The sequence below is a fragment of the Pogona vitticeps genome, chromosome 1 (assembly GCF_051106095.1).
Source record: "Pogona vitticeps strain Pit_001003342236 chromosome 1, PviZW2.1, whole genome shotgun sequence".
Taxonomy (NCBI): Eukaryota; Metazoa; Chordata; class Lepidosauria; order Squamata; family Agamidae; genus Pogona; species Pogona vitticeps.
The window spans coordinates 292,003,034-292,027,174 of NC_135783.1; the positions used below are offsets into that span (position 1 = coordinate 292,003,034).

Sequence of the window (24,141 nt, forward strand, 5' to 3'; positions counted from 1 at the left end):
GAGGGGGGGTGGGGACTGGTCTCCATGGAAACACTCCCCTCCTCCTTCCGGCACTTGGTGGGACGTGGAAAAGAGGTCCGGGTGCAGCAAAGGCCGGCTAGGCGAGACGTTCCGCTTCTTTAGAAGGGCTCTGAGAGGAGTCATGAAGGGGAGCTTTAGCCAGAGTGAGGGGGTCTCTTGTGGGTCCGAGGGGCGGCCCCTTTCCCCGTCTTCCTTCTTCCTTCGCTCCTCTGATTATCCTTTCGCTTTTCTCCCCATGCAGGTCCGCCCCCGGAGGGGCACGGCAATGGGTCCTCCTGCTGCCCGGTGTGGCGCCTGCCGAGGGGTCTGGCTTTGGGTCCGTCCCTGTCCGCCGAGAAGGGGCTGGGAGTGTGGTGCGTGGGGCGGACCTTGCAACCGGGCACGAGGCTGCTTCTGCAGGGGACGAGGGAAGAGGAGGAGGAGGAGGCGGCGGCGGCGGCACCCCCGGCGGCAGCGGCAGCGGTAGCTTCGGTCCCTTCTTCTTCGGCGGTGAGCCGATGCGGCTTGGGTCTCCAGAGCCCCGCAGCTGGCGTGGGTCCTCTCGTCGCACTTCGACCCTGGGTGAACCGGGTGGTTTGCTGGTCTGGGCTCCTGGTCCTTCTTAGTCTTTAGAAGAGGGGCTCAGGGAGCTGCGTGTCACCTCAGCCAAGTTAAGCAGCCCCAAAGTTGGAATCAGGATTTTCCTCTCTCTCTAATTTTGCAGCTAGACTACGGAGTCATCTGATGAAAAACAGGATAAGTGGCCCAAAGAGACGAAAGGAAGTCCTTATTCACACAGCATATAACCAGCCCGTGTCACACTAGGCAACGACCACCAGGCTTAGGTGACTCTATAAGGGGATTTGGAAAGGCTGTTGCCATGTGCCCCTCTAGGCATCTTGTAAGAATCCTGTTGCAGAAAACAACATGAGATCTACCTTTATTCTGATTCAGCCTGTATCTTCCTGTGTTCTTCCGGTTCTTGTGTTGTGTTTTTATAAGAACAGCCATACTGGCTCACACTTTATAGTGTCCTGAAGTACGTTCCCACAGTGGCCGGCCACATGAAAAAGCCTGCCAGGAGCACATGAGGGCTGCAGCAGTCTCCCACATGTGATCAGCAGTAACTGGTATGTGGCAATACTGTGAATTTTCAAGGGTCCTAGCCTCCCCAAGTTGGAAGCTATCATTACATCTGGTGGGAATGAATTCCACAGTTTAGTCACACACTGTGAGGATGTACTGTACTTCTTTTTGTCTTTTCAGAATCTCCTACCATACATCTTCATTGGATTAGCCACATTAGAGTCAGCAGAGAATAACTTCCATGGCTGCTCTTCCACCCAATACCTATCTCCCCTTACTGCTTTCTTCTCTTCTAGGCTAAACAGTCACAAAAGTTATAACTTACTCACATTGAATAGTTGCACTAGCCACTTCATTTCAGTTACCAGCTTTTCAGCTTCGATGGTCCGGTGACTAGAATTTTCCTCTATTTCAAGAATGATGGCAAATAGATTTGTGTAAAGGCAGTATGATGTTGGAAATTTATTTTGATTCCTTTTAAAATTATGTCCAAAATGGAATTTGATTTTTTCACAGCAGCTGCACATTGGTAAAAAATTTTATTCAATTTTCCACCATAGCCCCACTGTCTCTTTTGCAGTCAAAGTATGTATATAAAGCAGATATATATATATATATTCTGCAATAATATACACTTTTTGTACTTGCTTATATGGAACTTTATTTGCCATTTTAATGCCTATTGCCTGATGTGAAGAGATCCCAATCTTTTAACTTGTTTGTCTGGCTACATAACTGTCATGCTCAGAATATTGCCAAGGTAGTGTTTGGTGCCCCATGTACCCTTGATGAAGCATTTATGTACTTTATCATGCATGCAACTACATTGGCTCTGCACAGCTGACCGTTTCCCTTGTTGGAGTAGAAGGCAGTACAGGTGAACAATAGATGTGTCTGAAGAAGTGGATTTTGATTCGTAAAAACTCAAACTGAAACACATATGTTAATCTTTAAGGTGCTACAACATCTTGTCCTTTCCTTTCCGTCTCTCTTTTACTCATCACCCTCTTTATTTTTCCAGCAGTTAAACATGTGGTTTCAGTAAATTGATCCTCAGTTGAAACCTACAGCTAATCCAGTCTTTCCTGCTATGTATCTACCCCTTGGAAACTGTCTAATCAGGAGCTCTTTTGCCCTCCATTTCAGGTATTTCTACCAACCTCTTGGAAAGAGACTCCTGCTTGCAGCAAGATATCCAGCTGGTGGAGGTGAGAACAGACGAAACACCTGGGTAACAGAGGCATCTTTATAGCCTTCTTAGCTAACTTCATGTATCTCATAAAATACATGATTTTTCAGACTACAATGAGCCACTAAACATTAATTTATGCAGCCTAGTTTTAAACGTGATTATAAACCAGGGTGATATTTTAAATTATTTATTTATTTCAAATATTTTTACTCCCATGTTTCTCCTTAAAAAAAGGCTCAAGGTGGCCGTTATCATTAAGAAAGACTGTAGTTGAAAGCTAAAAAAGGAACGTATGCAAATATTTTAAAAGAATGAAATAAAAATTATGTTTAAAATGTTAGATAAAAACATTACTAAAACAGATTTTAAAACAATAAAAAGACCAAAAAATCCCCTTTAAAAGCCCCTCTTGGACAGCCAGTCTAGGGAAAAGCCTGCCTGAAGAGAAAGGTCTTTGCCTGCTTGTGAAAGAACAGCAAAGATGGGGCCAGAAATGGCCTCCTGTAGGAAGGAGTTCTAGAGTCTGGGAACAGCGACAGAGAGGGCTTTCTCCCTTAACCCCACCAAATGCATGTGTAAGGGTAATGGGACCAAGAGAAAGGCCTTCCCTGATGATCTGAAGACTCAGGCAGGCTCATAAAGGAATATGTGATCTTTCGAGATAGTTTGGCAAGCCGTTTAAGGTTTTATAGGTTAAAAGTACTTTGAAATGTGCCCAGAAACAAATCAGAAGCCAATTGAGGTACTATGATAGGAAAATTATGTCATCCCTATAACCAGTTAACAATCTGGCTGCAGCATATTGGACTTGCTTAGTTTTCCAAACACTTTCCAAAGGCAACCCCATGTAGAGCATGTTACAATATTCCAGGTGGTAGGTAATTAAGGCATGTGTTACCATGCCTGAGGGACCCCACTGGCCAGTGCCCAGGGTGTCAAACAGGAGTCCTCCAGCACCACCTTTTGAGTTCTCCAGAAAGGACCAGACCTACTGTAAAACAGTGCCTCCAAGTCTCATCCCAGAGAGGGGGCAGAAGGATACCATGGTCCATGGTATCAAAAGCTGCTGAGAGATCCAACAGAACACACTCCTCCTGTCCAGTTCCTGGCATAAATCATCCACCAAACCAACCGAATTGTTCCATAACCAGATTGAAATGGATCTAGATAATCCATCTCATCCGGGAACTCCTGGAGCTGAGAAGCTATGACATGCTCTAGCACTTTTGCCCAAGAACATTAGAAACTAGCAGGTAATTATCCAGTAATGTGGGATGGAAGGAGGGCTCTTTCAACAGCGGTCTTATACTACCTCATTTGTTTGTTTCTTTGTTTGCTTAATATACTGCCCAATTAGTGATTTCACACTACTCTTTAAGCATTGTTGTTTAGATTCTTAAATATATATATTTAAAAGTCACTTCTAGCAATATTAAAACATATTTAAAGAACCAAAATAAGAATTATCTATATAATGCTCGTATACAACAACTAGCATAAAATAATGAAAAATCTATGATAATAATTGATAAATAAAAATATAACACGACCAATGTACTAAAACAGCAATCATACACCATCAGATGCTTATGGGTCATAAACAATACTCTGAATTGTGCCTGGAAACAAACCAGTCATCTATTAAAGTTATAAGTAGGGAGTCATATACTTCCTGGCACTGGCCCTAGTCAATAGTCTGACCACAAAATTATATACCAACTGAAGTTTCTGATATAAAAATATTAACAATTCACATGAGAAATAACTAAAGCATATGTCACTACAGTGGTGCCTCGCACAGCGAGGTTAATCCATTCCGGATTAACCCTCGCTGTGTGAAACATCTCTCAACGGAAAGTGAAAAGCCATTGGAACGCATTAAACATGGTTTAATGCGTTCCAATTCAGCCAAATACTCACCGTTGTGCGATGTTCCGGGATGACCGGCAGCCATTTTCACGCCCTCCCCTCGCTGAATGAGGGCACGAAAACACTGCGATCAGCTGTCCGGCGGGTCCAAAATGGCCGCCGGAACAGCCGAAATGGCCGGGCGCAGCATTTTCGCGCCCTTGGTAAGCGAGGGGAGGGCGCGAAAACGGTGCGCGCGGCCATTTCGGCTGTTCCGGCAGCGTTTTCGCACCCTCCCCTTGCTTACCAAGGGCGCGAAAACGCTGCGCCCGGCCCTTTTGGCTGTTCCGGCGGCCATTTTGAAGCCGCGGAACAGCTGATCGGCGGGTCGCAAAGCGAAGGTCGGTAAGCGAATTGCTTACCGACCTTCGCTCTGTGAATTTCCCCTATTTAGGTGCCGTTTTGCGATCACATTTGCGATCGCAAAAATGGCATCCTTGCGCGGATTCGTCGCTCTACGGAGCAACCGTTGCGAGAGGCACCACTGTATATCCAAATCAGTGGTGGCTCATCCATTAAGGCAAGTGGGGTGCTGTCCCACCAAACCGCCTATAGTGATCCAACTCCTGCCTCTTCCTTTATCAGAGACAAAATGTTTCTTATGTGTAAATCCATTCTAGTCTCCCTGCGTTTTTGTTTGTGTGTGAAAGAAAAAGATTAAAGCAATGAACAGCTTTGCCCTGGCTCCGCCCACCATTGGTTGTTTTGCCTTCCACTTCACGAACTATAATGTGCACCATCTACCAATGAGTTAGATCAGGTATCTCTAGGAAACAGGCACAGCTGGCACACTAGCTTTCACTGAGCAGTGTACAAAACCTAGGCATCCATATTCAGGGCTGAATCCATACATATGCCCAGACTACAAAACTGAGTCTTCAGAGAGCATAACATTCTCCCAGAGGAGAAAAGCCAGCATGCAAATAGTCATGTGTATTTTTTCTAAACAATCCAATCAACATCATTGGGCTCTACCTACTGAAACACATCCAACAACGCTAACCATTTAGATATTTTAAACTGGATATCTCATCTGATTCTACTTCTGTAACGATGGAATAGAGCTGCTGGATAGTTCAATAATTTAGGTATCTAGCTACAGAGCAAGAGGTTGGGAGTTTGATTCTCCATTGTGCCTCCTTGACAGGGGTTGGATTTGATAATCTATAGGGTGCCTTCCAGGGACATGGTGGCACTGTGGGCTAAACTGCAGAAGCCTGTGCTGCAGGGTCAGAAGACCAGCAGTCGTCAGATCGAATCCACGCGACAGAGTGAGCTCCCGTCACTTTGTCCCAGCTCCTCACCAACCTAGCAGTTTGAAAGCATGTAAAAATGCGAGTAGATAAATAGGTACCACCTCGGTGGGAAGGTAAAACGGCGCTCCCTAGTCACGCTGGCCACGTGACAACGGAAACTGTCTTCGGACAAGCACTGGCTCTGCAGCTTGAAAACGGGATGAGCACCGCCCCCTAGAGTCGGACACGACTGGACTAAAAATGTCTAGGGCATAGGTAGGGAAACAGGGGTAAATTACCCCAAATGGGGTAAAAGTGAAAATCCTGGGGGTAATGAGCAGGCTGCTACCCCCTCCCTCCCACCCACCCCCACCCTCTGCAGCCAAAGCTTTAATTGTAAAGCACCTCATCCTGTTACTTCCTTCGTTGCAGCAGGACACTTCTAAATGCTCCGTTTGTTCAGAGATCGGGGAGATAAGCTTCCCTAATTGGTTGCAGCTGGGGATTAGCCCCGGGCAATCAGCCAATCCGGGGCTTCTGAATGACTGCTTCCTCCGGAAGTGACTGCAAAGAAGCAGCAGGAGGGAAAGGAGCAAGCAAGGGAAGGAGGGAAGAAAGAAAGGTGCGAGAGACCGAGGACTTCATCGAGCTTATTTAAATGTACAAAATAGAGGGAGCGATGGTGTGTGCGTATGTGTGTGTGTGTGTGTGTGTGTGTGTGAGAGAGAGAGAGAGAGAGAGAGAGAGAGAGAGAGAGAGAGACTACTCAGAACTGAAAATGAACAGGCAGGCAAGCAAAAGAGAAACTGAATTAAGGCGGGGGGGGGGAAGGGTGGCTTTTTAAGGTGCTGTCTAGGTTTATCATTGCTTTCCTCCCAAGAGGCAGGCATCTTTGAATTTCATGGCTGCTGTCTCCATCTGCAGTGATCATGGAGCCCAAGAAAGTGAAATCTGTCACTGCCTCCATCTCTTCCCCTTCTGTTTCCCAGGAGGTGATGGGACCAGTGGCCATGATCTTCGGGTTTTTTGATGTTGAGCTTCAGACCATTTTTTGTGCTCTCCTCTTTCACCCTTATTAAGAGGTTCTTTAATTCCTCCTCACTTTCTGCCATGCTTTTGCATAGTCAATGAAGCAGACGTAGATGTTTTTCTGGAACTCTCTGGCTTTCTCCATAATCCAGCGCATGTTAGCAATTTGGTCTCTAGTTCCTCTGCCCCTTCGAAATCCAGCTTGCACTTGTGGGAGTTCTCGGTCCACATACTGCTGAAGCCTGCCTTGGAGAATTTTGAGCATAACCTTGCTAGTATGTGAAATGAGTGCAATTGTATGGTAGTTAGAGCATTCTTTGGCACTGCCCTTCTTTGGGACCGGGATGTAGACTGATCTTTTCCAATCCTCTGACCACTGCTGAGTTTTCCATTGATGATGATAAAAAAAAGCACACTGTTCCTTTGATATTGGGCTGTGGCACCAGGGTGGGTGACATGACCTTTAGCCTGGTTTGTTCCTTTTTGCACACCATACATAGAATGATTAAAGTGGTAGGGACCCCTCCCCCCCATTCTGCATTAGCTGTCTCTAGCAAGCATGTCATTGCTAGCACCACTCTGGCAGCCACTAATGATCCTCTGCAAGCTAGCAAAAAATTAATGCAACTTACTAGGCACGTTGGACATCTTACTACTCCCTATACCACACCATGGCTGGAGTGCAATGTGTTCCAACAAAAATAGTGCACATCCTTATCAAATTTGGTGCAACCTGCTAGTTCGGTACACAGCCTGTGTAGATTCAATAATATTTTAATTCAAATAATGTATGATTTCCTTCCTTTCGAATCATGGGGGTAATGTCAGTGTATATAATTTGGGGGGGGGTAAAGGGGAACCTTTTACCTTTACCTTTTTAGGGTGCCTTCCAGCTCATCAGTTCTGTATTGAGATGATGACTTGTCTCAGTCCTCTTGGATGCAAATAATTTTATCCTGAAAATGCCTCACAAAGAGAAATCAGGCTGCATTGACTCCAGCCTTGCTTGAAGTCAGGTTTCAATTTACAGAACTCATTTGTAAATCAGACTTAAGTGTTTACCCCACCAGAGTATCTTATCATTCTGATAAAACTATCTAGAATCATTCCTATTCAAAATGAGACCTAAACACACAATACTCTTAGTATTCATTGCTACAAATTCTGTAATGCTGTGGTTATCAGATTGTTCCTTCATGTGACCAGGCCAAATTTCAGTCTGTTATAATAGTTCTTCAAACAAAATGAATCCAGACACAAGAGAAATCAGCTAAGTATTTTGCTACATGTTTGAGAAGAACATCTAGTTCAACAAATTATTTGTGCCTGCTGTCTTATTTTGGTTACTGATGAATGGATTCCATTTCATTACAAACTTATGTCACTGCTGATGTAGAAATTCAACTGTTTTAATGGCAACTATTTGTGTGCACTTTGTTTCTGTCACAGATAAGAACTGACAGCTCCTTTGCTCTTTTCACTTTCTCTTTTTGAATTTTTCCCCCGATGATAAAGAAAGTCAGCTACAGGGTGGCCAGATGGGTAGGACAAAGTTTTGGGAAGGGAATGCTGTAGAGTAACTTTCCTATCTGCTTTGGTTATCTTGCCCTGCAAAAGCTGTAATGTGATTCTTAACTCCCCATAGCTAGGCTCCTTCCTCAGGTGCTGAAAACTTTACATCTCCAGTCCACCGGATGAGATTCTGTTTTCAACTTGCTTGAAAATGTACGTAGTTTTTAATATACTGGCTGAACTATTTGTCTACTAAGAGAAGGCCAGAATTCCAATCCTGAATTTTGATGCAATAGACATAAACTTGTTAATCAACTCTGGTGGAAATCTGAACTGTTTTGCTTATTTGATCATTCCAATTAATTAATTAAAAAATCTTTTGGTGGATTAAAAAGGTTAGTTAGGCAGCAGATGTACTGAAAATAATTAACTTTGGGTTTGTTTTTGTTTATCTTTGGTAAAGTACATGGATGGTAGAAAAAGCATCTTAGATAAAGCATGCTGCCTATCTTATATGGGAAACAACATCTTAGAAGAGATACACCCTTCTGTAACGAACAGTCAGCTCTGGAATTGAATTTGGCCCTTAGGGTTTCTCTAGAACAAAGTGTGCTTACAAGACTGTGTGGCCTCCCACCATCTCTCAGACCCCTCTTTTTCCATCAAAAAATATTGATTCCTATTCCTGGAAACCTCACTTGACTAGGTCACAGCTCTCTCTCCTTCATTTCATACCCCAAAGCATACACTTCCAAAATGAAAGGGATTTTCCAGTTTATTTTTGTACTCTTTGGTATTTTTGGCAGTCTGTATTTTCCCAGAACAGAGAGTTCTGTGCCCCTCCCCACCCCCCTTAGGGTTCTGTGCTTCACACTGAGTGAAGATTGGCTGCTAATGTTGAGTGTAATGTGTTTTGCAGCCTGGTGAAGCAAAGCCAGGATGAAGGCAAGGCAAATGTGGCCTTTGAAAGGATCGGTGGGGAGCTCCACATCCGAGTATGCTGCCCCATTGCTGTTGGCACCGAACTGCTCTGCTGGTTGACAGGTCCTCTAACTAGCCCTGCTTGCCTAGAAAGAAATGGATCAAGAAGTGGGTCAGATGGGCTATTACAGAAGAAAGAACTACAAGACCTGCTAGCAGGGGCCATGACGGAAACCAGAAATGTAGAACTAGAAGTTTCTGTCCAGCAAGGAAAGTCCTCCTTAAATGGAAGTGCCGTAGATTCCTTTGCAGGTACTGTACCTGATACCTAGGAATGGTTTTTTAAAAGTACGTCATAAGGGTTTTAGACAGAACCAGAAGAAAATGTTGTATTTCAGCATTGCATATTGACATTGCAAATCTCTGGTAATGGGAATGCATGAGTTTAACAAGGAATTCCACTGTATTTTATTTTACAGTGGTGCCTCGCTAGATAGTTACCCCACATGACAGCTCTTTCGCTAGACATTGACTTTTTGCGATCGCTATAGCAATTCGCAAAACATTGATTCCTTTGGGGGAATTTCGCTGGATAATGTTTGGTCCCTGCTTCACAAACTGATTTTCGCTAGATGACGATTTTGACAGCTCCCCCCGCGCTCACAAAACAGGTGTTTTCGGGAACTAAGCTTCGCAAGACAGCAATTTAAACAGGTGATTGGTGGTTTGCAAAGTGGCTTTCCTATGGCCAATCTTCGCTAGACAACGATGATTCTTCCCCATTGGAACACATTAAACAGGTTTCAGTGCATTCCAATGTGGAAATGCTTTTCGCTAGACAATGATTTCGCTAAACAGCTATTTCAGTGGAACGGATTATCATCGTCTAGCGAGGCACCACTGTATTTATCTATTTAAATACTTGTACCATAAACCACTGTTTTGCAATGGTGTTTGGAAGTTTTAATTAATATTCAGTCTTGATCTAGTTTATTGGTACTGGAAACTGTTTTGTTTTTCCTTTTGCAAGGAGAGTTTGGATTAGGTGGGTTCTTTTCATAGAACATAGGAATTCTCCCCAATTTGCAAACTAGCAAAATTCAATAGCAATAGTTATATAAAGTCTGTCTGGCTTTTAGAAAGGTTAAGTTTAAACACTTCTACATTTCTGATACTGTGGTGGAAGGCACTGAGATTTTCCCACTCTATGGGGGGGGGAAGTAAATTTGAAAATTGTGCTCTCTCTTGTTGGGAATAAAACTCTGAAAAGTTGGTGTTCCATGTCTTGATTTGAATGACTATGGAACTGCATCTAGGAGAGTGTAAGACTTGCTGGAGACCACTCTGTAAACACAGTGCTGAACAGAAGTTCAACATTTTCCAGCCCTTTATGCACTAGCCTATGTTTGGCTCAGCAACATCTTGTCAGCCAGCGCCATCTTGTCAGCAGTGCTTTGCTGTGGTAATAGAATACTGCAGGAAGCTGTTTCTTTGAGAAGTATATGTTGTGAACCAAAATCCCCCCCCCCAGTCATGCCATTATGTGTATCTGATCAGAGATCTGTACTGCACACCTGTATTATTTCATCTCATTTGAGGTATCATGATTTCTCCAGAAGAAGTGTTCAAACTGTGATTTGATTAGGTGTTGAAATTTCTCAACTTAAAAATCTTAATGCCATCCACTCACAGAACTGTAAATCCCAGGAAATACCAAACAGCTATAAAAACAAATATATTAGTTTAACTCTATTACACTCTGACAATTGCTGTAACATTTTTTTAAAATATAGTAATCTACTATAAATCAAATAATGCCTTTTCTACTCTTCATTTAGTCTGCATATATGTCTGGTCTTATAGGTACAGTTTATATGGTTATTGGCATGTCCATATACATTTTTATGATGTATTCATGACTCCATCAGATACATGGCCACGTCTTTTTTCCTGATGCTGGAACTAATCACATTTTTTGGACTTTTTCACTTTCTCTCAAAGATGTATATGTGGAAGTACAGCTCCTTTGACATTATTCTGTATCTATGTTCCCTTCTTTAACAATGTTTTTAATTGAAATGGGAGGCTGTCTCTGCCTTTGATGTCTAAAGAAATAATCCAGGATACCAGTCACCACAGTATGATGTAATAGATAGAATGACAGACTAGAACTCAGGAGACCTGGGTTTGAAACCCCATTTAGGAAACTCATTGGTGGAATAGCACTGATCAAACCACTTCTTAAATATTGCACTTATTTGAAAGCCATTGAATGAAACTTGATGATACATAACACACATCATTAACCACAACTGCAAGTAAGTTGATTCAATGTGGCTGTTCTTGCTTTCTTTTAAAAATGCACAAAACTGCAAAGTTTTTGAAATATGTGGTATGTTTCAATGCTCCTTTTTATACATTCAGTTACCTTATTTTAAATTTGGTAGCCAAGCACTTAGGGAAAAATCCATTATGCATAAGAGAAAGGTTAGAATGAAACTGTTACTGTAGCACATTATTTTCATAATTTCAAAATGATATATTTTAAGGAATGGAACAAACTTGTAAACATTATTTTGTGATTAAAATTGGTCATGTTGTACAAGAGATTTAGAGGGCTGTAATCTAAAAAGAAAACTTTTAAAGGTCTGGAAAAGAGGATACTGTACTTCCATAAATGATGATGTAGTGAATACTGAAGTATTCTTCCTATAATCTTTAAAATGGAGGGTATTATTCAGGCAGAATGCTATATCTCAGACCACTTCTGTTTACATTCTTAGAACAAGAGCTTTGATCAGTGGGAGTACCCTGAGCTTCTGTAGTGAACCACATTCCTCCATTCAACATGATGGTGGCAGGTAGTGGGATGATGAATAGAAACACAGAGCGTTTTCTTTTAAATGTCAAAGGTTATCTTGCCTTGTTAAGAAAACTAACTGCTGTGGATTCCAATTTACAGGCGTTCCTGATATATTCAAGATTGTGGAACACAAAGCAAGAGCCCCTTGTGTTCCTAGGCTGAATAAAAAGGTGAAAACTGAACAGCCCCTTCATTCAGATGAGGAAGACAAGAAAAGGAATGAAACCAGGCTTCTGACGAAGACCAAGGAACAGAGAGAAGAGAGCCAGCAGTTCGTGAGCTGCACCATAGGTGAAGACAGTGAAGGCAAAGAAGATGCGCCAGATTCTCTGGCAGATCTAACGACAGAGACGGCAGCAGAGTCAACATTGGGTGAAACGTCTTCACAGCCACTGTCCAGTGTAGTTTCACTCAAGACTTCCTTGCCTGAGAAGGTTCAGCAGCTGAAGGTCTCATCTTGTGTGGAAGAGGTCCCCCCTGGTTGTGCCATGCCCACACGCAGGGACAGAAGGAGGAAGCAAGGAGGGAATACCAAACAAGAGGAGAAGTCTCACAGCAAGATGAGCCCACTTCCACTCACGAGGGAGAGAGGCAGTGAACGACGGTATCAGTGCGAAGAATGTGGTAAAGCCTTCCTGCAGCTTTGCCATCTGAAAAAACATCGCTTTGTGCACACTGATCACAAACCATTTCTGTGCATGGAGTGTGGCAAGAGCTATAGTTCAGAGGAGAGTTTCAAAGCACATATCTTGGGCCATCAAGGGGTGCGGCCTTTCCCCTGCCCACAGTGCCACAAGGCGTATGGCACCAAACGTGACCTTCGAGAACACCAGGTCCTGCACACAGGCCAGCGCCCTTTTGTCTGCCCAGAATGTGGGAAGTCCTTTGCTCGACGCCCCTCTCTCCGTATCCACCGCAAAACACACCAAGTGAAGAAGCCAACTCCTTCTGCTGTAGATGCCTGTCAGTGTGTCATATGTGGGCGGGACCTAGCCAACCCTGGATCACTGCGCAATCATATGCGACTGCACACAGGGGAACGCCCCTATACTTGCCCCTACTGTTCCAAAGCTTTCCGGCAGCAAGGCAACCTGCGTGGGCATCTCCGCCTCCATACAGGAGAGCGCCCTTATCGCTGCCACTTCTGTGGAGACGCTTTCCCCCAGCGCCCTGAGCTGCGCCGCCACATGATCTCTCATACAGGTGAAGCTCACTTCTGCACAGTCTGTGGGAAGGCACTGCGTGATCCACACACACTACGAGCACATGAGCGCCTGCACACAGGCGAGCGCCCCTTCCGCTGCCATCTGTGCCCCAAATCCTATCCTTTAGCCACGAAGCTCCGGCGCCACCAGAAAGCCCACCATGATGACAAGCCCCACCGATGTAATGTTTGTGGCATGGGCTATGCTCTGCCCCGGAGTCTGTGGCGACATCAGCTTGAGCACAACAGCAACCTGAACAGGGATCTCTCTCCAGCTGGCAGTGGGAGAGGCACCCAGCAGTTGCAAACTTTAGAACAGCCCACAGTGCTGCTTGTGCACTCGATAGATGCAGCAGTGCCGAAGAACAACGCCAAATTTTGCAGCACCAGTAATGGGCACTATGCTGCGGCACAGCAAAATTCTCCTGGAGATGAAGATGTAATGAATACCATACTCTCAGATGCTGAGGAAGAATGTATCATAGTTCAGGAGGAGGGCACCGCCAGTGACTTGCTCATTATTCAGGAGGGTGTTGGTTTTAGCACTGTGGCTGAAGTGGTTGAGATTGAGGTGGGAACATGACTGCTAGTCTTTATAAATCACATTAAAATCATTTGAGTATGTCCAAGTGTGATCTCCCTGTGCTTAAGAGGGGCAACATGAGGGTCAAGAACTTGATGTTGGATAATTTGGAGAGCCAGTTTGATGTAAAAGTGTAGTAACACTGAAGAGACCTGGCTTCAAATCATGGTCATGAAACTCTGAAGGTAGCCTTGGAGCACAATTTCTCTCAGCTTCTGCTACCTCACAGGGTTGATATGAGGAAAAAGTGGAGCGTAGGAGAGCCGCCTGTGCCACTTTGACATCACTGGAGGAAAGGCAATATGTTTGGCAAGAGTACACCAGCTACAACATCAGAAGTTTCACATTCAAAGGAATAACTGGCATAAGAATGAGCACAAGAAGGTTGGTATCTAAATATGATTCCACTGCATTGTAACTTTTAAAAAGAGTGGCCATGTCTTGTGCAACTCAAGATTCAAGAAAAGCTCTGACACCAGCACTAGCTTGATTTTAAAAGAATGTTGATATCATTAAAAGGATGCTTAGGGAAGACCTTCCTCTGGGAAGAACATCTGACCTATAACACTCTACCAGTTAGTTTAGAAACATGGAAGGCCAGGAGGAGAACATTTGGCTGAGACTGGGTTCCAACACTGTTTCTCAAGGTTGTACAGAGAAGGGATTGATATAGATTCTGTGTATTAAGCCAGCCGTTATTCCCAGGGGAAGTACCTTCGCTAGGCATTATTTTAATGCTGTCAGCATTGTTAGTTTGAATTATCTTTAACTGAGAGGTTTTAGTCCTTAGTAGTTCTGTAGTGTGTACCCAGTGTGGTGTGAGGGATAGAGTGATGGACTCGAACTCTGGAGAACAGTGTTTGATTCCCTGCACAGCCATGGAAACTCACTGGGGAACTGGAGAGACCACTTCTTAAATACTATACTTACCCCTGTCAGGTTTGCTGTAAGTTGGTTTCAGTTTGACGGCACATAACAACAACAGTTCTGTAGTATGTTGTTGTGTCTCCACAGTTCTTTATAATAATTCTCTTTTGTCCTCCCAGTAATGATAATCTCTTCAGAATTTGAGAGTCTGAAAATATATAACTAGGAAGAGATTTTATTCTATGCACCTCTGATCTAGAGAGCTGATATAGCTCATTGGGTTGGAATGGTTGACTGTGAAACCAGAGGTCAGAAGTTTGAATCCCCACTGTGCCTCCCAAGAGGGGGGCAAGCTGAGATCACTCGGAGCATTTGAGGCTGGTGAAGTTACATAATTATTTCTTATTCACTCTGACCCAAAATTGAGTCTCAGTTATACCAGAAAATATTAAGAGTATGCCCTTCACTCAGTGTCTTGGATATATTGGATGCTGCTGATTAGGTAGTTGCCAGTGCCCATTTACCACATTTGCTTCTTGCAGGCATGAAATGAGCCAGCTGCAACTTAACAACTGGTAGGTTCTGTCAGGTAAGGTTTTTTTTAAAGCTATGTCTCCAATTCTCACATTTCCAACTAGTCATTCTGAAAAATGACTACACAGTGCAAATCACCAATTTGATGGTTGTGTTCTTTTCCCTTTACCAGTAGTTAACCTACATTGTAAGCCACAGTGTGGCACTCTTCTTTAGATTTGGAGTGCCTTTATGCAATCTCTGGTGTACATCCCCCCAGCTGTTCCAGCCAGAAAACTACTCCAGCTTTTGTATGTTTCAAATATTGACGCAGTTGTAAAGTGATCTCACTAAAGCCCAAACAGGAAATCTGTATGTGAGCCAAACTCTTTGTCTTCCTCCCAGGCTTGTCGTGATGTCAAGCACGTATCTTGGTCTAACTTTGCCAAGGTTTCGTGGTGAGGTGGGGTAGGGGACTTTTGCTTGCTTCTCTATCAACATGGAGTGCTTGTTCTCATAGTTTTAAGCAACTACGATGAGGTGATAAATTTTAACGAGTGAGTGATAAGAGAGAGTGACAGTTGTATTAGCCAAACCGGCTGTTGAAGACTGTCACATGTCATGGTATTCAACGTGGAAATTACTACATTATGTCCCTGATTCGCACAGGGAATCCTCCTGATTAATGCAAGTTCTGGTGCTGGATTAAAAATGATTTTACTTACATTTTCATGCATGTGCTGGTGTCCAGATTCTGGTATACTATCACTGGACACCATCCAGGATAAATTAGCCTTCTAAGTTGGTTTATAATAGTCACATAACATTAAAATATACAACAAGAGCAGCTCAAACATCAGATACGCCCTCAGATGAAAAGAGTAAATAAAAGCATCCATGTGCCCTTGAAGCACTGCAAAGATTGCAAAGATTGTAGAAGCAGATACATACTTACTGTGTTGAGACACAGTGAGGTTTATTTCTTGAAGGGGCATTTTTAGAACTGGGTTCTCATTATCTGTTACTATAACAGATACTAGAGCAGTGATGGCAAAACGCATTGTTACAAAATTTACTGTGATAATATGGAAATGTCACTTTACCCAACAATAATCAAATGGTTTTATTAGCAGAAATCGAAGAAGAAACACAGTAATGAAGGCTTTCTAAACGCTTACTCACACTGACACTGACTGATTCCAACTCTCTCTTCTGACTGTAGCAAGAAATGCCACGTACTGTTTTTCAGCTACTCGGTGTCATTCATTTGCATGTTCTTCCATGTGCAGAAATATCAGATGGTTATTTGCTATCAAACAGTTGTTTTCATAAACAATTTTTGTTTTTGTTTTTAATGGAGGCAATAGGTTAGAAAAGCCAAGTTTTACCCAAACAAGCAAGAGAAACTAAGGTTTTGTCCTACGTTTATTTTTCTTGCTTGCTTGGTTGCATTCATTTTTTATTCCTATTTTAACTGTAAAAGATCATCACATTTCTTCAAGCCTTCACAGACCCCAGTGAGGACATTGAGGCCTCCTGAGGGTCTGCAAACCACAGGTTATGAACCTATGGCCTACACCAGTGTTGGCGAATCTATGGCATGCGTGCCGCAGATGGCACGCGGATCCCTTTCTGCAGGCAATCGAGCCATAAGTCGCCAGATCACTACTCCCCCCCCCACACATCCAAACCTCAGGATGCAGCTGCAGCCACGGTGCCAGCGGATCTGGAGTGGGGTCTCGAGGCACCTCTGTGCTCGAGATTCCCCCTTCCACCACCACTTCCTGTCCCACAGCTCCCACTGTGTGTTTTGTTTTGTTTTGTTTTCCAGTTTGGGCACTTGGGCCCAAAATGTTTCGCCACCACTGGTCTACACTCTCAATGATTCCCTTTATATGGAAGTCAGAACTGTCCTATATGGCTGCTTCCCTTTTACTAATCCTGAGCTCTAAACAGGACCACAAAACCTAGCAGCAAAATATGGTAGATGTTAATTGTCTTTCAAATTTCAATGGTGGGCACACATTGCCAACAGGAGGCCATAGCCCCAATCAGCTTGGCGATAGATCCCTTTCCTGGCTGTTCTGCACTAAAGCCTTTGTCACAAGAATGGCTGCAGTCACTTTAAGAGATTCCACCACTCTCTTGTTTGACATTCCTGGGATGTCATGGTGGGCTGTATTTCCAGGTAAAACTTTTATTGTGTAATAACTCAGCCTAATTGACAGAATATTAGCAACTAGACAAAACTGTATTTGGTTCATAAACTTCCTGTGTTTCTTCCTTTCACTGAGCCTTTCTCACTATTCTCTTTGCTATATGGCGTTTGTATGTTATCTCCCTGTTCATTAAACCCTGCTCTCAGTTGCAAGAGGAGACTGTATAACTGCTCTTTGTTCAAGTGGCCAAAGAGTTATTTCCCAGCTGCCCTAATGCTAATATTTACTTGCCTGTGATAGACAGAACAAATACTGACTAGAAACCTGTTTGAGAAAAAGAGAAATTTAGTAGAACAGAAAGACCCCAAGAACCAGAGTGTCTGTCCACTGTTTTACTGTTTATTCTAAATGATAACCAAAAGGAAAAAGCTGAACTTAAGCAAACTGAAAGCTAATTTGGACTCTCCAAATACATATATTCCAAGTGATTAACTGAATTTAGCAGTTGACTGTGGGTTGTTCTGAAAAAATGGGTGTGCCTCAGAACTTGATTGTCCTGAGGCACAGCCTGTATTGTGGTCAAGAAGCTACTGTTAGAACAGACTATGGAGAGACAGAATGGTTTCTTATAGGCAAAACTGTCAGACAAATTAATATGCAGATGACATCATCTTACTGGAGGAAAGCAGCAATGACTTGGAATGACTTTTAGTGAATGTGAAAGAAGAAAGTGCCAAAGCAGGACTGCAGATGAACATTAAGAAGAAAATAATTACTACAGGCAAACTACACAACTTTAATGTTGACAATGAAGGAATTTAAATTGTTAAATATTTTGTATATCTTGGTTCAATCCAAATGGAGACTGCAACCAAGAAATCAGAAGTGGGTCCTTGAGCAAATTAAGCCTGTCTCTGGAGGCAAAAATAATTAACTGAGGCTTTTATACTTTGGGCACATATCATGAGAAAGCAAGGTTATCTGTAAAAAAACAATAATGCTGGGAAGGTTGAAGGCAACAGGAAAAAAAGGAAAATCAAAGGCAAGATGGATTGTCTCCCTAGAGGAATTATAGGCTTGAGTTTACAAGAGGTGAGCAGGGCTGTCGAGGACAGAACGTTTTGAAGATTGCTCCTTCATAGGGTTGCCATAATTCAAGGAGGGCTTGACAACGTGTAATAACAACAATAGTTGTCTGCATCTTTTTCATAGTCTTCCTTCTCCAGTCAGAAGTCCCTGACTACTGCCATATGGTTTAAAACAAGAGAGAGTCCATTGGTCACAGTCCATTTAAAACAAGGTCACAGTCCATTGGTCCTTAAATGGATGATGGTAGGAGTGAATCTATCCCACTTTATTCTATTAGTCCCATCCCAGTGCTCTATCTCTTTTCTTTACCCACCTTAATTTTCCCTCCACATTGGCCTTTTTAGTCCCATCATGACATTTTCCCCACTCTTGCCTTTTTTTCTCTCTCTCTACTTCAGTACACAGCACAGTATTCAGAAGATATTTGTTCTACTGCTCTGCTTGTTCCCAGAATCCCCCAGGCATTGTAACCAGTCAAGATATCACCTATCCAGTTATTTTAGCTGGGAAATCAACAATATAAACACAACATTTTATCTTTTTGGCTTTGACTGTTTCTGTAAGAGGACCACATCTGCCAGAATTCCTTAGGTAACTTATTTTGACAGTAATTGTCAGGAGGATCTCTGTCAAGATATAAAATATCTAGTAATTTAATCTAGAAATTCAGGAATATGGGTTTTCTGGTTTTGGAGTGTTTTTTTGGTATTTTCAGGTCTCGCGGTTTCAGTGAAAAGACTACAACTTCCACAATGCCTCAGTTTACATGGCCATTTGAGCTGTAGTTTAGCGCTTTATTTAACTAGGGATCTCACTATTATTTATGCCAAATTCTGTACTTCTAGCTGTTACAATCTCGAGATTCTTTTGAAGTAAGAGGCCTCCTTCTCCAGCTGTTCAAGTTCAGGTATTAGGAGCGCCTGTGCACATATGTTCATACTAACTCTTAATGTTCAGAGATTTTTCAACACAAATAAAACACGTATGTTTATATATGTTAATAAGCTCCCGTATATTTATATGTGCAAGCTACATTTATTAGCTCTCTGAGTCTTATCCTAGTTAAAGTGAAAACAACTTGCAAGTGTTCTCAGATCCTGCTGTATGTTTCCAGGAGCCAAGTGGTCAGATATCCCTGGAATGTCCCTAACAAGCCGTCAAATAAATTGGGACACCCCTAGGTAATAACCTCTCAACATTGGTACTTTCATGTACCATGAAATCCTAAATGTGTTTTCTACAGCCCCATCATAGCTGTCCTTCAAAGTGTGTGGAGTCCAAAATGTTGAGAGAAGTGCTTACCGACTGCACTAAGTTTCATTTTTTAAAGAAGTAGCTATGTTAGTCCTTGTAAACATATGAGACAAACAAACTCACAGAGACATATACAGACACACAGTTACAAACACACATACACAGAGACACACACGAAGACAAAAAACATTGTGGCACTTTATAGCCCAACTGCTATATTTTTTATGTGAGCTTTCATGGATCAGGTCCACTTCCGCAGACGTTAGAGCAAGACTGTCTGTAAATATGACAATCATATAGTCACAGACATTAGACTGAGAAAGAAACATTAGATTGAGTTCAAGGGCTCATCCTCTGGGTCCTTGAACTCAGCTGCCATTTAAACTTTCTGAGGTATTTGAAGTTCTTCACCGGCTAAATAGTTTTATTGTAGTAATTTTATAAGATTGCAGTTCAGCCTCAAATATGTTAATGACATGTTGTTGTTTAGTCGTGTCTGACTCTTTGTGACTCCATGGACCAGAGCACACCAGGCCCTCCTGTCTTCCACTGCCTCCCGGAGTTTGGTCAAATTCATGTTGATCGCTTCGATGACACTGTCCAACCATCTCATCCTCTGTCATCCCCTTCTCCTCCTGCTTTCACACTTTCCTAACTCTTTTCCAGGGAGTCTTCTCTTCTCATGAGATGGCCAAAGTATTGGAGCCTCAGCTTCAGGATTTGTCCTTCCAGTGAGCACTAAGGGTTGGTTTCCTTTAGAATGGATAAGTTTGTTCCCTTTGTGTGAGGGTTCAGTTTTTGGGGCTGTCGGTTCTTCAAATAAAGGACGAGTCGGTTGAGGTAAATCGAATGGTTCAGTATTTATTGCAACATCAACTCCAACTGGGTTCACCCCTAAAAAGGGGTTCAAAGATTCTTGCAACACATTGCTCGGCTTTAACGGGGTCCATAAACCGTTTATAAAAGGATTTGTCATCTCTGGGTTCCAAGGTCCTGTTAATAACGGCACAGTTCCCTGCCCAGGGTCCAATTCTTCGTCCAGAGATATCAGCGGTAAAGTCTCTTCATCCCCGCTCCACTCGCCCCAGGATGACCCGTCTCCTCCTTTGACTCCCCAGGGACCGGGTAACCCCCCAACTTCCTCAATTCGGCTATATGCCATTGTTTTTTCCTTTCTAGCTCTCGAGCTACAGCTTCCCTTTCTTCCCGGAGCTTCCTTCTCCACTCCTTGGCCTCTGTCTCGACCCAATATGAAGGACGAGGCTTTAGCCCAAGCTGACGGCGTTTCTCTGCCTCTTCATGGGGGACACGGACCTGCTCCCACTTGTGGGTCCAGGGATCCTCCATCCAGATCCACTCCCATCCCCCCGGTATCTCCGCCGGCTTCCCTCTTATATCTCCCGCCACTGCCTCAAACTCCTCCCTCCGTCTTCCCGCCAAAGATCCCCCGGGTTCTGGGGTAAGGGTTAACCCTTTCATAGTCGCCTCCAAATCTCCCGTATCTACCCCCTTATTTAAGGTAAGGGGTTCGGTGACCTCTTGTTCCCAATCTGGGGTCTCCACACCTTTCTCTTCCCGACGCGTTAGGGACGGAGGTGGGGATGTTTGAGTGTGAAGGGTTCTCTTCGAGAGCGATGGCACTCCCACTAAGGCCTCCATTTTGGGGGCCTCACACTTTGCAGTCCAGAGGACTCTCAAGAGCCTCCTCCAGCACCACAGTTCAAAAGCATCAATTCTTTGGCAGTCAGCTTTCTTTATGGTCCAGCTCTCACTTCCATACATCACGACAGGAAAAACCATAGCTTTGACTATTCGGACTTTTGTTGGCAAGGTGAAGTCTCTGCTTATTAAGAAAGCTTGGCTAACAACAAGGCCAGTGTAGGTGATGGCATTCCGGTTGAACTATTCAAAATCTTAAAAGATGACGCTTTTAAGGTGCTACATTCAATATGCCAACAAGTTTGGAAAAACTCAACAGTGGCCAGAGGACAGGAAAAGATCAGTTTATATCCCAAATCCCTAAGAAGGGCAGTGCCAAAGAATGTTCCAACTACCGTATAATTGCACTCATTTCACACACTAGCAAGGTTATGCTCAAAATCCTCCAGTATGTGGACCGAGAACTCCCAGAAGTACAAGCTGGATTCCGAAGGGGCAGAGGAACAACTGATTGGTTCAAAATTGGGAAAGGAGTACGACAAGGCTGTATATTGTCTCCCTGCTTATTTAACTTATATGCAGAATACATCATGCGAAAGACTGGACTGGAGGAATCCCAAACCGGAATTAAGATTGCCAGAAGAAATATCAACAACCTCTGATATGCAGATGATACCGCTCTGATGGCAGAAAGTGAGGAGGAATTAAGGAATCTTGTAATGAGGATGAAAGAGGAGAGTGCAAAAAACGGCCTGAAGCTCAACATCAAAAAAACTAAGAGCATGGCCACTGGTCCCATCACCTCCTGGGAAATAGAAGGGGAAGATATGGAGGCAGTGACAGATTTTACTTTCTTGGGCTCCATTATCACTGCAGATGGAGACAGCAGCCCCGAAATTAAAAGACGCCTGCTTCTGGGGAGGAAAGCCATGACAAACCTTGACAGCATCTTAAAAAGCAGAGACATCACCTTGCCAACAAAAGTCCGCATAGTTAAAGCTATGGTTTTTCCTGTAGTGACGTATGGAAGTGAGAGCTGGATCATAAAGAAAGTTGACTGCCAAAGAATTGATGCTTTTGAACTGTGGTGCTGGAGGAGGATCTTGAGAGTCCCCTGGACTGCAAAGGGAACAAACTTATCAATTCTAAAGGAAATCAACCCTCAGTGCTCACTGGAAGGACAAATCCTGAAGCTGAGGCTCCAATACTTTGGCCATCTCATGAGAAGAGAAGACTCCCTGGAAAAGACACTGATGTTAGGAAAATATGAAGGCAAGAGGAGAAGGGGACAACAGAGGACAAGATGGTTGGACAGTGTCATTGAAGCAACCAATATGAATTTGACACAACTCCGGGAGGCAGTGGCAGATAGGAGGGCCTGGTGTGCTCTGGTCCATGGGGTCACGAAGAGTCGGACATGACTGAACAACTAAACAAACCCTTTTCAGGGTTTTCTGGGCATAGAGAAGTGGTTTACCTTTCCCTTCTTCTAGGGGTGTCCTGGAGCTGGGCAGCTTGTCCAAGGCTACACATGTTGGCTGTTCTCCTGGGATACACACTGGGGAATTTAACTCTTCATTGGCTGCCAATCTGTTTCTGGGCCCAATTCAGAGTGCTGCTTATTACCTATATAGCTTGGGTCCATTATATTTGACAGATCATATCACTTCATATGAGCCTTCTCAACTTTAAAGATCGTCTGAGGGGGTCTACTCTCATTTCCACCATCTTCCCAAGCTTGCTTGGTAAGGACAAGAGAGAGGGTCTTCTTAGTGGCTGCTCCCAGGCTTTGGAATGCACTGCCCAGAGAAGCACGTTGGCTCCCTCTTGTCCTTCCATTGTCAGGTAAAGACCTTCATCTTCAGACAAGCCTTTAAGCAGTAAGTTATCTCATGAATGCTCATTCTTAACTTGCAGGTTTTAAAATGTTTTCAATTGTTTTGATAGTTGATTGTTTAAATCTTAATGTATGTTTAATTGTTTTTAATGTGATGTTTATTGTTTTTACATTTCTTTCTTCATCTGTTATGAGCTGTCTTGGGGAAAAAACGCTCACCAAAAAAAAAAAAAAAATCACAGCACAGAAACATAACCCCCCGAAACCCAAACCCACCCTGCAAAACCCTGTAAATGTACTCACCCAGAAGCACAAAGCAGCACCAGGCAGTCCGAAACCTCTCTGCAAATGCGCGCACACTAACCATTGGGGCGAAAGAGCTACAAAGAAGCTCTTCACTGACCAACAGTTAGTGCTGTAATTTGAATTTCCCGACTTTTTTCCCTGCCTTTTTCTGGTTGTAACTCGAAGCTCCAGCTGCAAGTCGAAGCAAAATTTTGCGATTGGAGCTGGTAGCAACTCAAAATGGTCGTATGTCGAGACATTTGTAAGTCGAGGCACCACTGTACACAGTAATGGGCAAGGCGCCTTGGCCTGCAAGTTAAACCAACATCTGATAGCCTTACTTAAAACAGAGTAATTTTCCATGGAGGCAGTTGACACATTAGGCTGCAAGAAAGTAACGAATGATCTGTTTGTATCTGTCTGTGTCTAATCAGTCCTTGTATTAATTTCATCTTAAATTAGCTGCACGACACTCTAGGTAAATTTAACCTACTGTGTTGTAGCTTCCTTGGCTAGACAAGCACCAAAGGGTATGCTCATTACCAGAGAAAAGGGAATCACCAGGCTGCCAGATAGTTTGTCAGAAGTCATGACACATGGAAATGGTGATAGCTGACCTTTGGAGCAGATGTATCCTGTGATCAAAGATTTGGACGTAGAACTTCTGATGACACGTGAATGAAATCTTTATAGCATTTAGATCCCTAAATTGCACATGACCATTTATTTATTTTAATCCACAACATCCCATATCCTGAGCAAGAAATGGTTTTTATATCATTTCATAAAGCACTGGGGTAGTGGTGACTTTTAGTTTATTTGATATTATGGAACTAAACAAACTCAATGTATGTCTGAGGTCATTTTTAATTCATTGGTAGCTAATGCCAATGAAGCAGTAAGACAGCAAAAATGCACAGAAGGAAAATAGGGTGGGTGAATTGG

At 43.3% G+C, this 24,141-nt stretch overlaps 1 protein-coding gene across 1 annotated transcript; it reads left to right on the forward strand.

Annotated features, from left to right (window-relative positions):
- The first annotated feature begins 5 nt into the window (after nt 1-5).
- Nucleotides 6-13,574, forward strand: ZNF408 (zinc finger protein 408). Its single transcript, XM_020798925.3, has 5 exons — nt 6-164; nt 263-510; nt 2,233-2,294; nt 8,882-9,195; nt 11,846-13,574. The coding sequence occupies exons 1-5, from the start codon at nt 143-145 to the stop codon at nt 13,531-13,533; spliced, it is 2,334 nt and encodes a 777-aa protein (XP_020654584.3). The 5' UTR covers nt 6-142; the 3' UTR covers nt 13,534-13,574.
- The last annotated feature ends 10,567 nt before the right edge of the window (nt 13,575-24,141 follow it).

Coding starts and splice junctions, on each gene's coding strand:
- ZNF408 (XM_020798925.3), top strand. CDS start 143: ATGAAGGGGAGCTTTAGCCAGA. Junction 2,295..8,881: donor AAGATATCCAGCTGGTGGAG/GTGAGAACAGAC, acceptor TGTGTTTTGCAG/CCTGGTGAAGCAAAGCCAGG. Junction 9,196..11,845: donor TGCCGTAGATTCCTTTGCAG/GTACTGTACCTG, acceptor TCCAATTTACAG/GCGTTCCTGATATATTCAAG.